The following is a 21,590-nucleotide window of genomic DNA, read 5'->3' on the forward strand; positions in this document are numbered from 1 at the left end:
AAGGTTGTTGAGACAGAATATATGGACATTAAGAAAAAGGCCTTGCAGTCCAGTACCCAAGGTAGAGCAATTGGTGGTTTAGATGATGGTTCTTCATTCAGCTTCTCTTATGATATCCTGCTATCAAAGAATGATACAAAATTTGCACACATCAATGGCATTGATACGGAGCATTTCATAACAATGAGCGGTCATGCTTGGGAGAAGCCATGCATATTTTTCATAAATGAATTGCAAGACCTTGCAGTGTCACAGATAGTTGAACTTGTGCGGTTTATTGTTGAAGGTCCTATGGCAGATAAGAAAAGATCAACGTTGGTCGTGTTCGTGACAGAATCACAAAGGGATGCCCTATATGCGAGTTTGACATCTTCATTTGGGTATTTACTTTCAAAAGTATACCATAGTATAGTCCTGCGTAATCATATGACTGTCTTGGAAGGCACTGCCATTCAAGTCTTGCAGCCTTTCTTGATGTGCTTCTTATCAAGGGGTGGTGGTAATCTAATCCAAACTCCTTTAAGGACTCTCGAGCTTCATTACTTTGAGGACCATAAGGTTAAGCTTGATGCAGCAATGGTGGATTACAGAAAGCCGATGGATCCTGATGTGATACTAGAGATGACAAAGAATTTATTGAATGATGGGTGGGAAGTAGCATTGTATCGAATGGGTTTTGCTGCTGAGAAATTGCTACATCAAGGTAAAAATGTAAATGTCATTGATACCCCCCATCAAATTGAGTTCTTTGACACATATTACAGTTGCACTACTTTCTTTGAGGAGGAAAATGTCAAAGAAGAGGGTAGTGAGTCTGAGGGTGACGATTCTAGCTCAGGTGATGATGAGGATGAAAGCTCTGCATCCGATGACTTACGGCAAGAAGAAATCCGCACAAAGAATAAGGGTGATCAATTGTCAACTAGAGTCAAGGAGGTTCCACTCATCATACGGGAAGGTTCACGGTAGCAAGAAGTTACAGTAGTACAGCACGTCACAGGTAAAGGTAAGGCTAAAGAGGTGGAAGCACTTCCCTTAAAATTAAAAGTGAGGAAGGCACCCTTGATCTTGGATAAAGGACATCCCGCTCCCTCCCTGCTTGCTCTCCCGCCCCCTCTCTTCCTCTCACTCCTCCCTTTCTTCTCCTCTCCTTTCCCCTCCCTCCCTCTCAGCTTGCCCCTCTCCCCTCTCAGCCCCAGCCCCTCTCCTCCTTCCCTCCCCTTCCCCCCTGCTTCCTCTTAGCCTCCTTTCCCCTCCCTTGCCCCTCGCAGCTTTTTTGGAACGGAAGGAGCTTTTTTTTCTGTTCGAGTCGGCCTCCTCACCTTGATTGGCGATGGATTCGCCATCAGCCAATCCTACTCCATCTCCACCGGCCGCGAAAACTATCACTTTCTCTAAAGACGAGTTGCAGCGAACGAGTTGCAGCAGCTCAAGAAGGATGTAGAGATTGAGTGCTCTACCACTTTGCTAGCACGCATCTTCGGGTCTCACCCTTCCAAATCCCAAGCCAGAGATTGGATGCTTGCGGCTCTCCCCCCAGACCTCGCTCCTCGATTGGTAGATGTTCGCCTTTTGGGACGAGGTTTTTTCCAGGTTGTTTTTGACACTCCAGAGGCTGCGAGTGCTCAAGGCCGAGTTTTTACACCTGGGACACAGGAAGATCTTCTTTGAAGCCTTTCACCTTGGTTTCGACCCAGTAGAGGCAGATAAGAAATTCTTCTCGCTCTTCATCAGGTTCCCCGGGCTTCCCCAGGTTTACCATCGACTTCTTTCTGTTATTGGGGAGCATTTTGGCGCAGTTGCTGAGATCCCACCCCTCCCTGGGTTGCCATTGACTGCAGCAGAGGCAACCAAGGCTGATGGGGTTCCTAGAGTTAGGGTCCTTTGCAAGGATCCTAACCTCGAGATGGACCACGTCATGATACAGCGCCCGGATGGTTCCTTTTTTCGCCAGAGAGTGGAGATTTCAGGCAGGCAGGACCAGTGCAGGATTTGCAGGACCTCGGGACACTTTGCCAGGGATTGTCCCAGGAAGAAGAAAAGGCCTAAGAAGCCCTCTGGTACAGCTACCGCCTCAGGGCATCGACAGGGGGGACAGGGGGGGGATTAGACCCGGCACTTGCCCCTCAACCTCGACAGAGGGGTGGTACAGGTCCAGCTCCTGCTCCTCGTTCTTCACGTGGTGGTCCTGCTCAGTCAGGTGGTGGTACAGGTCCAGTACCTATTCCTCGGCCTCGTCAGGGGGGTGGTACAGGTCCTTCACCTGCTCCTCGACCCCCACCTCCCTCAGGCACACGCGACGCTTTACAGTGGGTTCCAGTACGTGTGCAGGTCCCTCCTTCAGTTCACGAGGGTACCTTAGTAGACTCTGCTTCACCTCGAGCTGTCCTTCCTGTCTCACCTTGCACAGTCCGAGACGCTGAAGCTTCGACCTCCTCCCCAGTTGCAGCTTCTTCCTTAGATCCAGCACTGCCAGATGTTCCTCTTGAGGACGGAGAGATCTCCGCGGCTGGGCAAACTCCGGGTAGAGAGCCTTCCTCACTCCCTCCCTTGGACAGGGGGAAGGGGATAGCTTACACTGTTGATCCTCTTCCCTCACAAGGGATCCTTCGTTCTCCGGTGTCTGGATTGCTCCACAGGAACTCGTTTTCAGCCTTGGCAGAGAGTTCAGATTTCCCAGAGGAGGAGTTTGTGCCCGCTACTTTTGGGGAGCCAGTGGTTGGATTTCCTATTGACAGGGCTTCTTCTTTAGGTGCCAGGATTCTTTCCCCTATTGACTTTCCTCCACTGGGTTCCTTCCCTCCTTCCTCGAGCAGGAGGTCTTCCCCTGTTGAGGGGTTTGTTTCCGCCACTAGGTCGGGTAAGGTGTTCCACTCTACATCCTCCCGTGGATGAGGATTATCAGTTGGAACATATAGGGCCTAGGTGGCGTCCCACATCGCCGTCGTAGACAGCTGATCCGGGATCAGCTTCATCCAGGTGTTACTGGGGGTCCCATTGATATATTATTTATTCAAGAGCACAAGCTGGATTATAGAGATTGTGCCAAGTCAGGCAAGTTGCTTTCAGGACATACTTTTTGGTCGCCTGCATTGGGCACTAGGGGTGGCACTTCTATTTCAGTTTCGCAGTCGGTTCTCCCCTTAGTTGTTGGGCACGGAGTCATTATCCCCTCTAGAGCTCAGTGGATTATTCTTTTGATTGGAGGGCGTAAGGTTGGCTTCCTCAACCTATATGCCTCCAACATTAGAGGGGAACGTGTCCTTATGTGGAAGACTTTGCTCTCCTGGGCCCCCATTGTGGATTCTTGGGTGATTGGAGGTGACTTTAACATGGTCGAGTTACCTTCAGACAAAAAAGAGGGTAGAGAAGGCGGACTTCACTCTTTGGAGAGAGCAGCTTGGGATGCCTTCCTTTTCCATTTCTGTGGCAGAGATTCTTGGTGTGATGATGCCTTTCTTATTCAGCCACAGTCCCTCCTGTTCTCTTGGGTCGAACAGGAGGCAACAGATGCCTATTCATGCACGCATTGACAGATTTTATGTAGATGACTGGGCACTAGACAGAGGTGGATCGGTATGCATTGCTGCGGGGGTTTCCACCTCAGACCATTTCCCTGTTGTTCTGGCTATCTCAGAGCCTCACTTGAGAGGCCGATCTGCCAGCATCAGGATTCCAGATGCCTTTTACACAGAGGAGGACCTTACAGAGGCAGCCCTACGGATATGGTTTGCTCATGTCCAGGGAGGGCAGCCACATCCTTCACATTTAGCCGCTGCCCTCTCTGGTATTAGCGACTTTTACTGCTCAGTTGCTTCTACCAGGAGACGAGATATTCTCAGACGTGAGATTGGTGTTCGCCAGCAGTTAGCAGCTTTGCAGAGGGAAGAGCAGAAACGGCCTTCAGATGCTTGGATTCAGGAGCGCCTTGCTGCAACGAGGGCTCATCTGCAGTTATTGCTTGATCAGAGAGCAGTGTATGCCTTTCATGCACGGGAGTCCTTCTGGATTCAGATGGGTGGTAGAGTCAATAAACACTTTTTCTCTACTCTTGGCCCTAGACATAGTAGAGAGAGTGTATCTCAGCTTATTGACTCACATGGGGTTTTACAGACAGAGCCAGATGACGTCTTACGCATAGCTTCAGATTTCTATGCCACCCTCCTTACTGCTCATCCTGAGACACACGATATAGAGAATGCTAGACAGGCTATTTGGCAGAGTATCCCAGTGTTGGTGAATCCGGATATGCATGTTCTACTTGACGCACCTTTCACCAACACAGAGTTCAGGACTGCACTTTCAGCCCTTCACAAGGGCAAGTGCCCAGGTTTAGATGGCCTCACCCCGTCTTTTTTCATTGCATTTTGGGATATGATTGGAGACTATATTACTTCAGCCATGCAGGCCATTTGGGACTCTGGCGAGATGCCTGAATCGCTTACAGAGGGCCTCATCCACCTTATCCCAAAAGGAGGTAGCAGAAATTTATTGTCCCAGTGGAGGCCTATCACACTTCTGGGGACTTGTTACAAGATTCTGGCCAAGGCTATCAGCCTCCGATTGCAGCCACTTCTCCCTGATCTTATCCACGACACTCAGACGGGATTTGTGCATGGCAGAAGTATTTTTTATAACATTTTTTCTTTCTGGGAAGCTTCAGAGTGGGCCATGCAGAGTGGCCAGAATCTTGCCATCCTACTGTTGGATTTTGAAAAAGCTTATGACAGAGTAGATTGGAGTTTTTTGGAGGGCACCCTTCTACGCTTTGGATTCACTGATGTTTGGATCAGAGGTGTTTCCTCTTTGTACAGATCAGCCCATAGCCAGGTACTTATTGGTGGGGTAAGGGGTGAGAGATTTCAGATTTCGAGATCAGTCCGTCAGGGATGCCCCCTTGCTCCTTTCCTTTTTTTATTCGTGGCCGAAGCTATGTTAGATCTCAAGCTGACATCTTTGGGCTGAGACTTCCTATCAGAAGAGAAGAGGAGCTGCTTGACAGTGAGTTGGCTGATGACACAGCGATTTATTTGGATGCCTCTCCACAGACATTGACTTCTTTCAGGACAGCATTGGATTTATTTTGCTTGGCGGCAGGGGCGCAGATAAATTGGCATAAATCCAATGGCTTTTGGATCAGTGATGAGGACACTCCAGTTTGGGGACTTGACATAGGGTTCACTTGGGTTCAGAGGGGTGTGCCTATCAGGTATTTGGGCTGCCAGGTCGGCTTGGGTATTTCTACCACGTAGCAGTTTGCTCCCGTGTTGGAGAGCATCAGAAGGAAGCTTCTCTTTTGGAGCTCAGCCAAGCTGGATCTTGCCTCTAGAGTTGTGGTGGTCAACCAGGTCCTCTTGGCCACGGCCTGGTTTATTTGTTCATGTTGGTGCCGTTCTAGGGACTGCATCATTCAGCTCAGAAGACCGATCAGGAACTTTCTCTGGAGTGGGCTTGATGGCACAGCAAATGCCTTAGCCAGAGTGGCTTGGGAGACCCTCATCCTCCCTACACAGGATGGGGGTCTCAATATTATTGATCCAGATTTACAGTGCAGAGCCTTACTTTGCAAGATAGTGGTGCGAGGACTTATGCCAGGACAGGAACCGTGGAAGGACTTTCTTATCAGCAGCATACAGAGGTGCACACCTTCCTCAAGAGGAGACTGGATGAGCAGTGTTAGATGGATCTTCACCTCAGCACACCTCAGATCACCTTCATCCCCTCTCATGGTTGCCATTCTGAAAGCTTGGGCTAGTTTCAGAAGCTCTCTTCGGAGGATTCCTCCTTCCTCCCGGGAAGAGATTGATAGGCAGCCCATCATGTGGAACGACAGTATTTTAGATGATCGTGGCAGACCACTGGGTTCCTCACTCTACATGCAGTGGGCCAGGTGGGAGAGGGGACCTGCTTCTTCTTTAGGATCTTGGAAAGCCTTCCGTAGGCTTCCAGAGGAAACCAAGTCAAGGTTGACAGGACATCTCAGAGGGAGTGCAGGAAGGATCTTGCAGATTGAGACAGCCCTTCCAGAGGCTTGGATAGACACAGATGATTTGCCTCTCACTACCTCCACTTGGGCAGGTACTTTCTTGAGAGGCGGGGTTCCACTTCAGGTCTTAGCCTTCCGAGATGCACAGGAGGATGCTTTGGTTTTCAGTGTCCAGGATGGTGGCAGATTGCTCAGATCTACAGATGATATATTGCTTGAGTCTGCTTTTCAGCCTATCAGGGTCGTAGGCCTTTTGATGCAGGGATCAGATTCAGAGTGGTTCTTAGACCCTGACCCCCAGTTACTCTCCACCGGGTCTTGGAGACTTTGGCTCTATGGAGGAGTTCCCATCAGGTATTTACAGTGGGACCCCGGAGAGTGGGAGTGGATTGACGCGGGGCATCGAGAGAAGACCATCCCCTTCTTTCGTTACACGGTCAGTAATGCCAGGAGATTTCAGCTCAGTAGTAGAGGCTGGAGACCCTCCAGAGTTCCTCATTGGGAGACTTTTGGTATTACTGCGGATCAGCAGAGGTACTTCTGGAGGAGGCTCTGGGAATCCCACAGGAATAGAAAGATCACTATCTTCTTTTGGCTTTCTATTCATGGAGGGATTGCAGTGAACCTTTGGAGGTCCAGATTCGGAGCCGACCCTACTTGCCCTCGTTGCCTTTCTGCTTCGGAGTCTATTCAGCATTGCTTATGGGATTGCAGACAGGCGAGATTGATTTGGATGGGGATAGCCAGGATCTTCAGTCACTTTGCCCATTCCCCACTCTTTATGACTTGGGGCTCGGTGGCTTGGCTTTCTCTTACAGGACCTCAGGTTTTCTATGAGGGACTTGACTCCTCCCGGGCCATTTCGGTTCGACATCATCGGGTTGAGCTCATCGGGTTGAGCTCTGCTCGTTGGATGTGGTTCCACACCGTCCTTTTACAGCTGTACATGCCTCTGTGGATACTTCTTGGGAGATTATAGCGAGCATAGCAGCCTGGCATATCTGGAGATCCAGATGCACAAAGGCTATGGAGGGTACTCAGGTTCATCCCTCGCACACATTGGCTAGTATTTGGACAGACATTTGGACAGACATCGTACACACTCTGATGGCCGTATGGACGGGCATGCAGGGGGACTCCCGTGCAGCCTCAGCTAGGAGGGCTTCTTTCTTCAGGGAATGGAACGATTCTCCTTTCTTCTCTGAATCTACTACAGGGTTGAGATGGCACTTTCAGCCTCAGCCTTGGTTTCTTTCCACCTCACTCTGAGGGGGTTTTTTATTATCCTCATGATTTCATGATGTATTCCGCTTTGAGCTTGCTCTCGCGGGTTTTTGTTCTTACTTAATAGAAGTCTTTTTCATGAAAAAAAAAAAAAGAATGTCTGAAGCCCCGACCCTGACTGCGTCCGTGATGAGTAAGGACCCTCCAAATCAGCAGGTGGTGGAGGAGCACGAGCACTAACTGAAATCCAACAGAAGACGACATGAGCAACAACTTCCGGCTTTCGGCACGTGTCATATGTGAAGGCGGTGCTAGAGAAACATTGTTGAGGAGGAGCACTATCGAGTTCGAGGAGGAGTTGCACCAGAAGGCTTTTTGGGCCTCTTTTTCTTTCTTGGGCAATCCCTAGCAAAAATTCCCAAAGGTCCTATAGATCTTGCACTGGTCCGGTCTACCCACAATCTCAACTCTCTACTGGTAGAAAGAACCATCAGGGCGCTGGAGCATTACATGGTCATCAGGTAAGTTAGGGTCATCAACAACCACCCTAACTCTAGGAATCCATCTGATCAGACCGCCTGTGTATCTCTGTGACTACTCCCAGGGGGGGTATCTCTGTGACTACCTCCAATCGAGACGAGGAAAGAAAGAAAGAAAGAAAGTTTATTAAAGTCTTCGGAAGACCGATGGGTCTATGAGACTGTGAAAATCCTGATACAACGAGCTGTGGTAGTGGAGCTACTAAACGCGCGTCCATACCAATGCAAAAAATGCAAAAATGCAGAATGGCAGTACTAAGTCCTAAGTACAACATAGTCATGTCGATGGTCGACTATATATCAATCTCACAATCATCATCAATATCATCATCATCCCTAGCAACAGCAAGATATCAGGATGGATGAGGCAGCGGAGGCATGAAGTCGGCAATAGAGTGCTGTCGACCACTCAGAGGTGCGGTCCTGGCATGTCTCCTGGTCGTAGCTCTGCGTCTAACCAAGGCTACTGTGACCCCTGTCGGTCGGGCTCCGACTCTAAACAAGGAGGGAATGTCTCCAAGTGTGATCTGTGTGTCGACCCTCTGTCTGAGCTGCCAGGTCACGGGCTCCAGGTCACGGTCATGTTGAGGCCTCGTCTCGTTGGGGTCCATGTGATCTAGCTGAAAGAAGTCCGTGATAGAGCTCTGAAAGGGATCAACCGAGGAAGCAGTCTGCTCCTGTCTCCATGCTCGGAGTATCCTCTAGCGGTGTCTAAGTGCCTCATGAATGAAACCTGCCAAACACCGCTGGTCTGGGTAGGAGAGGAAATGGGCTAAAATCCCATAACTATCTCTGAAGAGGTAGTGGAAACGTCCTCGGATCTCATAGTACACAGGACACCTGAAGATGAAATGCTCCTTTGTCTCAACCTCTTGAATGTCACATAGTGTGAATATGCGCCGCTCCCTGGGTAGTCGCTCTGCACTGTCGCTCTCGATGCGAAGTCTGTGTGAAGAGACCCGGAACTGCCCAAGAGAGATCCTCATCGAGTGGGGTAGGTGAATCTGTGTGTATCCTGATGGGTCAATGAAACCCTCCGCTGTGATATGTAAGAAGTGATCTTTGTAGAAGCTAAGCTTCACTGGGAGTTCACTCCGTTCCAACCAGGTCCGAAAAGTGTATAGCTGTAGTAGAGATCCTCATGGATAACCTAGTTAACCTCGTGTGATAAGAGGGGAGAGAACGGAGCATCCATGCTATACTGGAAGGGAGGTAGTCTATCCATGTGGAGCCCTCGTCGCTCAAACCATCTCTCTGTACGTGCATACCACCAGATCTCCTCCTACTGCAAGTGCCATAGAAGTGGATAGAGTCCATGGTAGCCTGCTACACCCCGAGGTATAATCCCCATATTCCCTAACTCGGTACAGATATGTGATGACCTGAAATGCAACATCTAGCTGTAAAGGGGGTGACCCAAACTCAGCCTGAATGATCTGGTGAGGAACGAATGACTTAACATGAATCATCCGTGATAGCATGAGAACCTCTAGCCGCTCCACACGGGCCCACTCTGTATTCGACAAGTCTGGCCCCCAACAAGGGTTGCCGTACATCCCCGCTGGGCGAGCCAAGGAGTCAAAAAACAACCCCTTGGTGCGTGGATCTTGAAAGTGTAAGCAGAAGCACTGTCTCTCTAGCCTGGCCAATGAGGCATACCCTCTACTCAAGCGTGCCTACATCGCAGGTCTCATAGTGAAGCTCAGTCCGGAGAAGATAATCCCAAGATAAGTGTACGATGAAACTATCTCAACACATGACCCCGCAAATGTGAACTGCTCCTGACACATGATGGCTCGAGATGTATTGAAGATCATGACCTTGGTTTTACCCACGTTGACCTTCAAATCATGAGACTCACAAAAGAATTGTAGTGCGTCTAGGTGTCTCTGAAGCCCCTCTGCTGAGGAAGACAAGAGAGCCACGTCATCTGCATAGAGCAAAATCTGGATCAGCGTGCCCACAAGAGAGCAACCTACACCCCCCTGTGTCTGCATCACTATCTCAAGCTCGTCAATGTAGAGGCCAAACAAGGTAGGCGACAAAGGACACCCTTGTTTGACCCCGATGGTACTCATGATCTCGTCTGTCCACCCGGATCCTGCCCAAACTCTGTCAGAAACTCTCTCGTAAAGTGCCATGACAGCCCAAATGATCTCCTGGTCATAGCCCAAATCCTGTAGGCGCCGTATGAGGCGGGCTCTCGAGACCGTGTCAAATGCCTTGCGAAAATCCATGAAGCAACAATAAACCCTCTGCTTCCGTGACCTCGCCTCCTCGATGATACATCTGAGCGTCAGAATGTGGTCCATGGTTCCATGATCACGCCGGAATCCGGCCTGTTCTGCTGCTCTGAGTCCTCGACACTCTACAAGTCTGCTAACCTCGGAGTCAAGTACTGATGCATAAATCTTGGACATGACATGTCCAATCATAATGGTCCTGTAGTTCTCCGAGCTCATGGGATCCCCTGCCTTGTGGATGGGTGAGATAGTGTTAATGGTCCAAGTGTGTGGACATTCCAAACAAACCGCTTCATTAAAAAGCTTTGCTAAGATCGGGGCTAGGAGGTTAATCCCATATGCAATGAACTCAGTGCATAGTCCGTCATGATCCTTCGCTCGGCCATTATGAAGTTTCATTACAGCATCCTTTACCCCTCCTCTAGTGAAGAGGGTGCAGGATGTGGGACGAGGCATGTGTGAGAGGCTAGGGACTGGCTGATTTGGAATCTCATAAAGTGTGCGTGCATAATCAAACCAGATCTGGGTGTTAGTGAGTGGCGGAGGGGACCGTCTTTCTAGAAATCTCCGCCAGAAGTCCTTAGAGTTGTTACTAAACAAAATGTTCAGTAGCTCCTCCTCATTTCGATGAACGAAGTCTAGTTTCTTCCTCCGTACCAGTCTATGGTATTCACGTAGCGTATCTAGTGCGCTCGGAAGACTGTTTTTGGTTTCGAATCTGAGTTGACGGCGTAAGGCCTTGCACTCATCATCGTACCAACTATTACAGGGTACGGTTCCAGGGGGTGGTGGGCGGGTGGAGTGGGTGGTGTGGAAAAAAGCGTGAATGGCAGCCGCGTGTAGTGAGCAAGTGACAAGGGCAGCATGATGCTCTAAAAGGGGTATGAAGTCAATATAAGCGAGAAGTATGTATAGATGGCCAGAGTAAGAAGGTGAGTGATCTCGATCAAAGCGTATATCGTGGTAGGTGGAGTAAGCACTGAGTGGGGTAGAAGGTGCTGTGCGAAGGGAGGCGGAGATGCGAAAGAAAAGGTATGTATGATCAGCCCTTGGGGGGAGAGGTGCTACAGTGAAGTCAGTAATGCGAGATGTGAAGACAGGGGATCCCATGATGTAATCAACAACACTAGAGCCCCCCCCATGTGGAAAGCATGTGAAACCACCTGAAGCAGGCCATCTGTCAAGACCATTATAGATAATGAGATCATGTATCCTGCCTAGGTCTAATAGGGCCTGCCCATAGGATGAGAATGGATCTCGCCTGTCAGCCGAAACCCGTAGCATACCTGCCTCCTCAAGGTCAACATCTGCCAGTAGAGTGGAATCATCTCTGAAATCAAGAAGTGGTACCTGACGGGCCCTTGTCCTCGCGTTGAAGTCCCCCACTAGAAGGACTTCTCCGCGGCTAGAAAAGTCAACGATGGACTGATAAAGGGCAGCAAATGGGGATGTCTCATCATCACCTCGAATATCTCTAGCAAAGTGGGAGGTCTCCGGGGTTGCGACAAACAGATCCTAGCTGTCCATGTGTCATATCCGAATCCAAAGAAATCTGGAATGTGTATCTCTCTGCTCTACTGAAATGATCCCCCGAAGTGTGGATCTGAAAAGGACTGCAACTCCACCTGAACCTTGAACTCCTCTTGTACCCCTCGTCTCATCTCTGTAGGCAGACTCCCATGTATATCTACTGACTATTGGAAGAGGGCGCTCTGGACTCTGATGTGTCTCTGTATAGAAGACTATGTCGTGGCCTATATAGGATTCCGAGAAGTTCCCTGGTTCTGACCATAAGGTACCATTACAGTTCCAAATGGTGCAGGACACGGTCTCGGATATTTGAGTCTCATAGACCCCGCTTCCCTATGTAGGAGAGGGGGCAGGTGTCCTATGGGGGCCTGTAAGGAGCCGATGATAAACCTAAGGAAGCCCGAGGAAACTAATGAAAAGTGAAAAGCCCTGGCTATCTTCTACTATTGGGTCAAAGGTCCCAAAAAAATCATCTTAGAACCCAAGTGCAATGGGCTGGCTTTGAGCACAGTGCTCGCAACCTCTGGAGTAACAAAGACCACTTGGAAGAAACCACATTCCAACAAATGAACATGTTTAAGGCGTGGGATGAGGTTTGAGGATAAAGCCACAAGCATCTAATCTCTAGCTTGAAGTCTAGAAGGGGGGCTGGCTTTGAGCATAGTCTCGCAACCTCTGGAGTAACAAAGACCACCTGGAAGAAACCACATTCCAACAAATGAACATGTTTAAGGCGTGAGATGAGGTTTGAGGATAAAGCCACAAGCATATAATCTCTAGCTTGAAGTCTAGAAGGGTAGGATCAAATAGATGCGAGCAAAAAGGATGGTGAGAGACTCCAATTCCACATCTTTTTGAGGCTGCAGCAACTCGTCTTTTAAAAAAGTGCATGTTCTTGCGGCCGGTGAAATTCATCAATTGAGGGTGAGAGGCCGATTCAAACTGAAAGGGAGTGAGAGGAAGCAGGGAAGGGCTGAGAGCAGGTGGTAGACGCTGAGAGGAGGTGGAAATGGTTGAGGGGGGACGCAAAGGCAAGGAGGGCATTCATGATGTTCTCTAGAAATGCTTTCCTTTGTGAATGGATGTCTCCTAATTGAGTGAGGAGGATGAACAATGGAGGAGAAAAAGGTAGCAATGGGCTTTTCCACCTATCCCCTTGGAGGTTATACTCCAACACATGCATTACTTTCACCTTTTTGTAATCTGTCTATCTATCTATATCTACACTTTTTTTTGGGGGTGAAAATTGTTGATATTTATATTACAGGTTAGATATCCCAAAATGGGATGTGCCAAAGTACATCAGCAGAAGATCTCACTATATGACAACACTATATCTATACACACACACACACACACACACACACACACACACACACACAAACACACACACACGCACGCGTGTGCGTGTGTATAAAATACATTTCCCTATTTTTCAATATGTTGCGTTTCACATGCCTCTTAATTAAGATTACAAGCCTTCAATATTCTACTTTACATCAAAGCAACCATGTGCTCGAAATGAGCAATGTATGCTCATAGATCGTCGCACACAAGGAGATATGGACGAGGTCCCTTCGGTGAACTCATAGCATGGTGATGAGTGGGCTCAAGTAGTTCATGCTCTAGGCCTTAAAGTCCCTAAGCATGCAAGAACCTCCAAAAGTGGATGGACTCTCCCTAGCTCTATCAGCAATTCTAGGGCCTAGTTGGCATTCAAATCTCCCATGCTCTCAAGAACATCTTCAATTCAACACTGATGCAACCTTGCCCCCCTCAAATAGACACCACTTCTCTCTCATGGATAGATATGGCTCATTCCCAAGAAGGGAGGTTGGGGGATCCACCATTAATCTAGAGGCAATAGATCACCTAATAGGACACTGTCTAAAAGATCTTCGCTAAGATCATGAGTATGTGTCTACACCCCCCATCTCCTATATGTTATCCATGATATCCAAATGGTTCAAGAACAAAGCGTTTTGAGCAATATGTTATCCATGATACCCAAATGGTCTTATTCAAGAACAAAGCATCTTGAACAATATATTCACTTTCTTGGGAGCCCATTGATTGGGCCCGACAAAAGGACTTAAGTCTATCATGATCCTCTGAGAATTTAAGAAGACCTCCATTAGGGTGGATTTGACTTCCCCTAGAGGACACCATGAGAAGATTGGGATGCTCAGCTTGGTAAATCGGACCGTCAGCTCCAACTAACTACTCTTTGCAGGCCATACATAGGCCTTTTGAATCACACATCCTGTGTGGTAGCAGTGTCACCAAAAACGCATTTCGAGCAAGCGAAAAGTTTTGCCGAAACAAGCAAACCACCAGTGCATTGGGCGAAACGCCCTGGTACAAGTTGTCACCTGTGTCTTCACTCTTTTGAGAGTGCTCAGTGTGTGTATGTGTATTTGAGAGCTTTTTTTTAAAGAGAGAGAATCTAGAGATAATTATTTATGTTTTATATATAATTCATATAAAATACGATTTTAAAATCCGTTTCTAGACGAAGCGCCTCGCAAAATCTAGGAAAATTTCTAGTGACACTGTGTGGCAAGGGTTCTTGCTAGCCCCTTTCTAGATCCCTTTTGTAGTGGAGGCTCCTATATATTCTCTTAAATCATTGGGACACATGTTCATAGATGCACCTCCCAATCCAATAAGAGAAGGAGCTATTGGATTCAAATTTTGCAGATGATACAACCCTTTTCGTGGAGGGTTGGATAATAGTCTGGTGAGGCTACATCTCCTCTTGGAGAAAAATTGCTTCACCTTGGTACCCAAACCATTAGCCCAAGTCACTAGGCTTCTACCCTGAGAGAGAGCTCTCTCAGGCTTTTCCCACAGGGCTGACACCTGAGCTGAGTTGTGGGTGGTATTGGTCCTAGAGAGTGTTGGTAGAGAGAGAGTTGTGGGTGGTATAGGTCCTAGAGAGTGTTCGTTGCAAGTTGTTGTATTGGGGCTCACCAAGATCTCCCTTGTAGACAAAGCATTGGTGGTTAACTAGGTGCTATTGATCATGGCCTGGTACATTGCACCTTGCTAGTGATTTCACAAGGGATGCATGGGACAACATTGGCTACTGGTCCACAACTTTCTCTAGTCACGATCACATGGCACATGGGATACGAGAGACAAATGGCTGAGCAGATATGGCTGAGCAGATAGTAATCGTCCTAATCCATTGATCTACAAATGCAAAGCAAAGCACTCGCTTATAGTTTGAGGCTTCACCCCAAGCTCAAAGCCCTAGAACCTCCTTTTGCACCATGGTCTACTCTGAAACACCCTGAAGACCAAAGGAGAGGGCTTTCCACATGGATTTTTTTGGAAGCGCACATCACTAGGAATAGCTCCTTGATGATAAGCAGCTTCATGAGGAGCAAGGGAGACAACTACTATGGCACCCCAAGGCCCAGAGGGGGTTCATACACGGCACCAAGAAGTACATTGGTTGGACCGAGCGCAATCAGATAATGGAAAAAATGAAGTCCATGACATGGAGCAAACTATCTTCTTAATATGACATGGAGCAAGCTATGTTCTTAATACCTAAGGAGTCTCTCAATGCCTTGTAGATGAGGAATGGCAAGACTATAGATAGAGAAAATTGAGATAGCCATTCCAGAGACCTAGCAATAGAGCTTATGCCATGCAAATGAGAACTCTTGGCAACTTAGCAAAGACCATCTCCCGAACTAGAGTCTCTCTTAGAACCCACTTGCTTATCACTACAATTTAGGAGGTAGTTACAGCCCCCATCGGTGTCCTAAGGTAGAAGTTTAAGAAAGGCCAAATAGTTGGTCTCAAGGACGTCATAGATGACCACTTGATCAATGCACTACAATGGCAGAGGACCGGAGACATGGGGAGGTTGGCCAAGTGTTGGACATCAACCCTTAGATAGCTAGAGCGGAGTATGCATCATGAAAGCTATGGCTATGGGAGAGACGCCCCCTTCAAAGAGATGCAAGGAGACCCTAGAGAGTGGTCTTGCACTCTCGCTATAGGCTCTAGCTTGTGGGTTCTCCTTGGAACCCCGCATGTAAGAGGCATGGCTGAGCAGCTAGTAATGCATGCAACCCTCTCCAAGTTCTCTTCATGGCCTTGAGCACATGGAGGGCTCACTCTTGCATGACAAGAGTACAATAGACACCCCATGAGGTCGCATGATGCCTTAGTGGCCCACTACCTGGGCTACTTTTTTTGACATAGCTCTTGATCATAACCTAGAATTGCTAGCTCTCCTACCTGTCCTTTTCTTGTTTCATAATTGGGTAGAGATCTCCTCATGTATATACTTGAAGGATGAAACAAGATATTTTTGCTCTCGAATTCCTTAGTTTAACCTTTTTGAAGGCAATATATTCCACTTTATTTGAAAGTAGGGGATCATCCTAGCCTATCAAGAACTCCAACTTGTGAATCACATGATACGTAAGACATGGCCACCAAGAGGTCCAAACTCTCCCTAGTAAATCATCAAAATATGTTGCATCCTTGGACAAGGAGCCTACACAAGCACAAGACATGAAGACTAGAGTATTGATCCATAAGAAAGTCTTAAATCTATAGATGATCCGTAATTGTATATAGCATAGGAGATACATGGCGGCGTTGTCTAGAAGCAATTCGCCCACCCTTGCTATATTGCAATATATGCCACATAGCACTTCCTATCTAAACTGTCCAAAAGTCCTCTAAATAAAGCCTTGTAAAAATATTTTCCCACAAAAATAAGGCAAACCATTTCCTTTTGTTCAGTACGAAACAAAGAATAAGAGATCAAACACTCACGATCTTGTCAGAACATATTTCACGTTGTATGGCTAGTTCTCAAAAGCACTCTCCAAAAAAATGACCTTTTGGACTCCTAGTATGTCACTTACCTTATTTTAGAAACTTAATAGACTGAAAAGGAAATATTGGTAAACATGAAGATCGTATTTATTTGCAACAATGAGAAAACATATTACCATTTAACAAGTTCAATATAAGAAGAGAACTAGTATTAATTGTTGGCTGCAGTAGCGGTCCTACTACGAAGACCGGACACACTACAACCATATCAAGGCTCACTTCCCTTGCATACTTCCAAGCTTCTTGCTCGCCCAAAGTTTTTCCAAGCATATACCAAAGCTGAAAAACAAATATTGACAGTCCATACACAAAGGAAACGAGTTAGTCTTCAGCATTTACGACTAATACGTAATCTTACATCATGTCATTTACGACTAATACATAACCTTACATCATATAAACATAACCAGAATTTCTAAATGCAAGCATAAAGACAACCCCCTCTAAAATGGTGGCTTAACCCAACGCAAAAGATATCAAAACTCTAAATGCACACACGGGTGCACGCAAGTGCGTGCACGCACACACACTCTTTTTTTTTATAAGCAGCAGTATTTCATTTAGAAAATGCACACACACACACTTTTTTTGGGGAGGGGGTAAAAGAACCTTTCATTAAGAAGAATGTACATTCATAGCTGTCTCAAAGTGAGACAGCTACTACTCATATGATAGGTGCTCCAGTAAAGAATAGCTAGTACAAGAAAGCTTAAAACAGTGAAAGAACACTTCTAGCTGGGCTGCAGGAAGATCTCCCATGAAATGCGCTTCCTGAAGGGTGTGATGCATGGAGGAACGGAAGAAATGATCAATATCCACAGTGGAGTATCCATAGAGCTGAGAGTTACAGGCATGATATAAAGACCATAGTGCCCAACAAGCACACACTTTTTTTTTGGGGGGGGTGAAATCCATGTATGATTATATCACAAAAAGAAGTCTCCAAAGAGGAGAGATGCCATTACAATATCAGAAGATTTCATTGTAAGACAAGTAAACATAGTAATCTATTTGACAAACTGAGATGCAATCATAAAAGGATTACCTAAGTGGCATCCGGAAATAGTGTGGAATCTCCAAAGACTCTGTAATCTCTGTCTTTCTACAGAGTCCAGATTGCCCAATATCGAGCTTAGGTGTAGCAAAGGTCGAACTCACGCCTCGATGGGCAAACACCAAAGAGCCAAAAAGGTTTGCAAAAGCAAGCAGTAGGAAACCGGGCTCGAAGACACTATTGCAGAAAAAATAGGAAATCACGAGTCACAAGGCAAAGCCAGAAAATATGAAGCAAAGATTCCCTTGGCACTAGACACCTGTGACAGATAGCAAGAGCAATATGTCGACGTGCCAAGAGCTGTCCAAAGGGAATAACACCAAGCATCACTCTCCATAGGAAAACCTACGGACGAAGATGAAGTTTGTGGAACCAAAGCTGCCGCAATCTTTTATGCCACCATTTGGGATTGCCATGCATATAGACCAAAGTTGATTTCCCCGATGGAAACTCCAAGGAGGAGGCTGCAAAACCCTATACAAATTGGCTACGGGGACATCAACCAGACGTAAAGCGTGAGTGGCAGAAACCTGGCGGTCTAAATTCCAATCAGCAAGACAATAAGTAAGCTCCATCTTTGGTACTGGTAAGTAACAATAAAGCATCTGGGAAAGATAGTGCCAAAGGGGTCGATAGTGCATCCCAAACCATACTACATGGCTGCCAAGGGAAAGGATGATAGAGTACCATCAGCGTGGAGCACATCACCTGTAAGAGATTACAAAGATATGGTGTTGTAGGCATAAAGTCAACCCTAGTAGTACTTGGGTACTATATATACCAAGTACTTGTATTGTTTCATTTGAACATTTCTATTGGAGCTTTCTTGTGTGTGCACTCTTGCTCACTTGTGTTCACAACCACATTTGGTATCAGAGTGCTTCCGTCTCTAGAGCCCATTCTTGTGCTTGTTTCCAGACTCCCGCAAGCTTGGTGCTCCAGTGCGCGTTCCTAGTTCTCACATTCAACTCTCCAGCTTTTGCTTGAGGTAGCTCCAACAGTCCAACGGCTGCTTTTTGACCTTTTGAGGTCCGATTTCGACATTTTTTGAAATTTCGGAGCTGCCCGCATACAAACAAGCCTGTCCCGCACCATTTCAGGCCGGGGGGGAATCTGTTTTTTTTTTTTCCGTTCGTATGGACTTCCGTACAGATATGTCCGTACAGTTGCGCGACAGTGCCGCGAGTCTGTACGACTTGTCGAAACCTGATTTCGAGCCCGTACGACTTGTTAGAAGGCGATTCGAACAGTTTTCGACTGTTTTTGGGCGTTTCTGCTCAGATCTAGACCTTTTTCAGCTCCAATCCCTCTCGGGTGTGTTCCAGCAACTCCAGGCGTCTCCATACTTCTCCAGGCTCTTCTCTACACGAGTATTGTGTTTAGAAGTACTCCCAACAGCTTCATTCAGCTCCAAACAGCTCACTTCAGCTCCTTTGTCATCTCCAGCTTGCCCACACAATCAGTGGACTGTTTTGCAGGTGTTTCGGGCCAAGGTGCAGTTTCAATGTGTTTTGAGCTGTGTATTTCGCTTCGGGACTGTTTTTGCAGCCCATACTCTTGCACTCTCAGGTGCATTTGCAAATACTCTACATTGTTGGGCGCATTTGCAGTTACTTTACAATTGTGGATGCTTTTGAGCTCTGTTGGATGCATTTGAGCACTCGTGGGTGCGATCTTTCAGATTTGGGTTGTGCATTTTCAGTTTGGGATTGCACTTCAGATTGCAGCAGAGTGCAGTGCTTGGTTGATGCCATTTTTGCAGTGATTGCATTGTGCAGTCAGTGGCATTTCAGAGCAGCTAGTCTTACTTTGCATTTGCAGCCAGTATCAATTTGGGATTCGCATGCACATTTGCAACCAGTTGCACTTTTGGGACTTGCAGTTCTTTTTGCAGGTACATTTGCAGCTTGTGGGTATCCCATTTTGCATCATGTCGACTCTTTCAGACAGTTTTGGCAATTTGTCCGAGGGTGACAAGCTGGATGGACCAAACTATGCCTTGTAGTCATTCATGCTTAAGAACATCTTAGTTGGTAAGGGCTTGTGGGATATTGTTACTACATCCAGCACAACTTCTTCGGGTCAGACTACAGGCACACAACAGACTGCTACAGTCCCTCCTGCTAGTCCCATAGCATCGACGGAGGAGCAGAAGAAGTTTGATCGCCGCAGTGCCCAAGTGATGTTTTTGATTGCCACAAATGTGAAGAGGCACATTATGACGACTATCAAGTCGTGCAAGGATGCAAAGGCAGCATGGGAAAGATTGGCAAACATGTATCATGTTAAGAATGAGGCAAGGGCCATTGCCTTGATAAATCAGCTCAAGGATCTTGAGATGCAAGAAGGCCAGGCCATCACTGATCATATTGCCAAGATCACTGATCTACGTGATCAGCTTGCAAGTATTGATGAGGAAATAGAAGACAAGAAGCTCGTCTCTATTACTCTCAATAGCTTAGCGCCCTCATATGGCACATTCATCACTTCATTGACCATTGTTCTCAAGGCAGCCCCACTCTCGTTCGATGAGTTAGTTCGGCTTTTGTTACAGGAAGAGGAGAGATGCTCAAATTTTGCCAAAGCCTCTCGTCACGGTGAGCAAGCTCTTGCCATGGGTGGAAAGCGCAAATTTCAAAAAAAGTTTGAGCCAAAACACAGCCATACAACTCAGCCCAAGGAGGGGAATGCAAGCAGTTCAAGTAAAAACAAAAAAAAGGGCAAATGCAATTATTACAAGAAGCTAGGGCATTACATCGCAGAGTGTCAGAAAAGGATTGCCAATGAAAAGAAGAGGCAAAAGAACAGCTCTGGCAGTTGCCAATAATTTTGTTGCCCCCACTAAAACTCGTGCTTCAGATGCACATGGTGAAGCTCATCTTGCCCAAGGTGATAGAGATTTTGCGTTTGCTGCATTTAATGAGAAGATGGATGCTAGGGGGGATTTGAATGCTGAAAATCAATCAGGGGATGCTTCCCTTGTTGCAAGTGATACATGGTATATCGACAGTGGTGCTACTAAGCACATGACTCCTTGCCAGGAGTGGTTTGAGAGCATCACACCTATTCATGACAAACAGGTTACGTGTGCCAATGATGCTTCTCAAGACATCATCGGAGTTGGGCACATTCCTATTCAGCTTGATAATGGGAAAGTTAAGTATATCCGAGATGTTTGGTATGTTCCAAATTTGAGGCAAAATCTGATTTCAGTTTCAATTGCCCATGATCAACATATGTTGGTCGAATTTCACGATAATCAATGTAGGATCAAGGATCCAAAGAAAGGGTATGAGGTTGTAGCAATAGGCATAGTTCCATCCGTACGCGTACAGACATTTTTTCCGTATGGCTTTCCATACGTACAAATGTCCGTACGGCTTTCCGTACAATTTTCCCGCCCCCCGCGGGGTTTTGTTTCTTGGGTGTGGTTTGGCTTTTTTGTTGTGTGTGTGTGTGGGGGGGGGGGGGGCAAGGGGAGGGGGGGGGGGAGGGGGGTTGTTTTGTTTGGGAGGGGGGATCGATTTTGTGCCTGGCCAAAACCTTGGAAAACACATTTTTAGCACTATTCTAATCCGTACGTTGCTAATCCGTACTCCGTACACTATTGGCCAACTTTGGCTGTGGTTGGCCTCAAGGATGGTCTCAAGGAGGAGAAGGATGATGAGGAGGAGGATGGCACTAATGCAGATGATGATGAGGATGAGGATGAGGATGAGCAAGAGAATGAGGATGAGGATGAGGATGCAAGCTGTAGCTTGAGGCTTGAGCCTCATCAATTGTGAATCGTGATGCATTTCAATTTTCAGCTTTATTTCCGGGCTGTGGCAGCCTTTTCTTCTATGATGTTTTGCCTTTGATGTTTTGGTGTGGTACCTACTTCCAAGTTTCTACTACCTACTACCTTTGATCATGATGTTTGGTGTAGTATTGATCTATCGTTAACACTATGTATCAGAATCCAGATTCCAAATGACTCTGGTCTCTGAAGAAAGTTTGTAGCTCTATGTCAATGTAATGTGTACAATGTATATCTTTCTAAATGCTTTTGAGTAAAATTAGGGTCACGTATGTTTCAACCCTAGGGACGGAACCATACTCCAATCATACTTCCATACTCGTATGACGTATGCGTATGGTAACGTATG

At 46.9% G+C, this 21,590-nt stretch overlaps 2 protein-coding genes across 4 annotated transcripts in view; both read right to left on the bottom strand.

The window, feature by feature from the left end:
- Window positions 1-21,590, bottom strand: part of LOC147880699 (cinnamoyl-CoA reductase 1-like) — a 258,556-nt gene that overhangs the window by 10,329 nt on the left and 226,637 nt on the right. The window lies entirely within an intron of this gene.
- LOC147880700 (cinnamoyl-CoA reductase 1-like) overlaps window positions 1-21,590 on the bottom strand; it is a 90,963-nt gene that overhangs the window by 10,273 nt on the left and 59,100 nt on the right. The window contains exon 5 of the mRNA XM_087370756.1: window positions 16,505-16,667. Within this exon, the coding sequence (XP_087226882.1) occupies window positions 16,505-16,667 (163 nt within the window). The remainder of the gene's footprint in view (window positions 1-16,504; window positions 16,668-21,590) is intronic.

This window comes from Dipteris shenzhenensis, chromosome 32, assembly GCF_047967505.1.
Source record: "Dipteris shenzhenensis isolate YYH24624 ecotype China chromosome 32, Dip_SZ_1.0, whole genome shotgun sequence".
NCBI lineage: Eukaryota > Viridiplantae > Streptophyta > Polypodiopsida > Gleicheniales > Dipteridaceae > Dipteris > Dipteris shenzhenensis.